The sequence below is a fragment of the Corvus brachyrhynchos genome, unplaced genomic scaffold (genome assembly GCF_000691975.1).
Source record: "Corvus brachyrhynchos isolate BGI_N302 unplaced genomic scaffold, ASM69197v1 scaffold479, whole genome shotgun sequence".
Classification (NCBI taxonomy): Eukaryota; Metazoa; Chordata; class Aves; order Passeriformes; family Corvidae; genus Corvus; species Corvus brachyrhynchos.
Window position 1 is genome coordinate 54,326 of NW_008240089.1, and position 311 is coordinate 54,636.

The window sequence follows — 311 nt, forward strand, 5'->3', positions numbered from 1 at the left end:
GAAATGAGGATTTGGGAATGGAATGGGGGGGTTGGGACAGAGCATGACTCTGGGGGTGGCCCTTTGGGGACAAGCAGGGTGGGGACATGGGACACTCCCATATTTGTCACTTCCATGGAGGCTTTGTGGGCACCCTGGGGACAGGGCTTGGCACCATCCCTGGGGCTCTGCTGGGGACACCCAGGTACCTGGGTCCCTGGTACCTGGACGCCTGTGTCCCCTACTGACCCCATCCTGTGTGTGTCCCCCAGGCCGTTTGCTGCAGGGACCACCAGCACTGCTGTCCCCAGGGCTACACCTGCAACGTGGCC

At 62.4% G+C, this 311-nt stretch overlaps 1 protein-coding gene across 1 annotated transcript in view; it reads left to right on the forward strand.

Annotated features, from left to right (window-relative positions):
- Nucleotides 1-311, forward strand: part of GRN (granulin) — a 7,889-nt gene that overhangs the window by 4,396 nt on the left and 3,182 nt on the right. Inside the window, exon 9 of the mRNA XM_017744743.1 lies at nucleotides 252-305. Coding sequence (XP_017600232.1) covers nucleotides 252-305 — 54 coding nt within the window. The remainder of the gene's footprint in view (nucleotides 1-251; nucleotides 306-311) is intronic.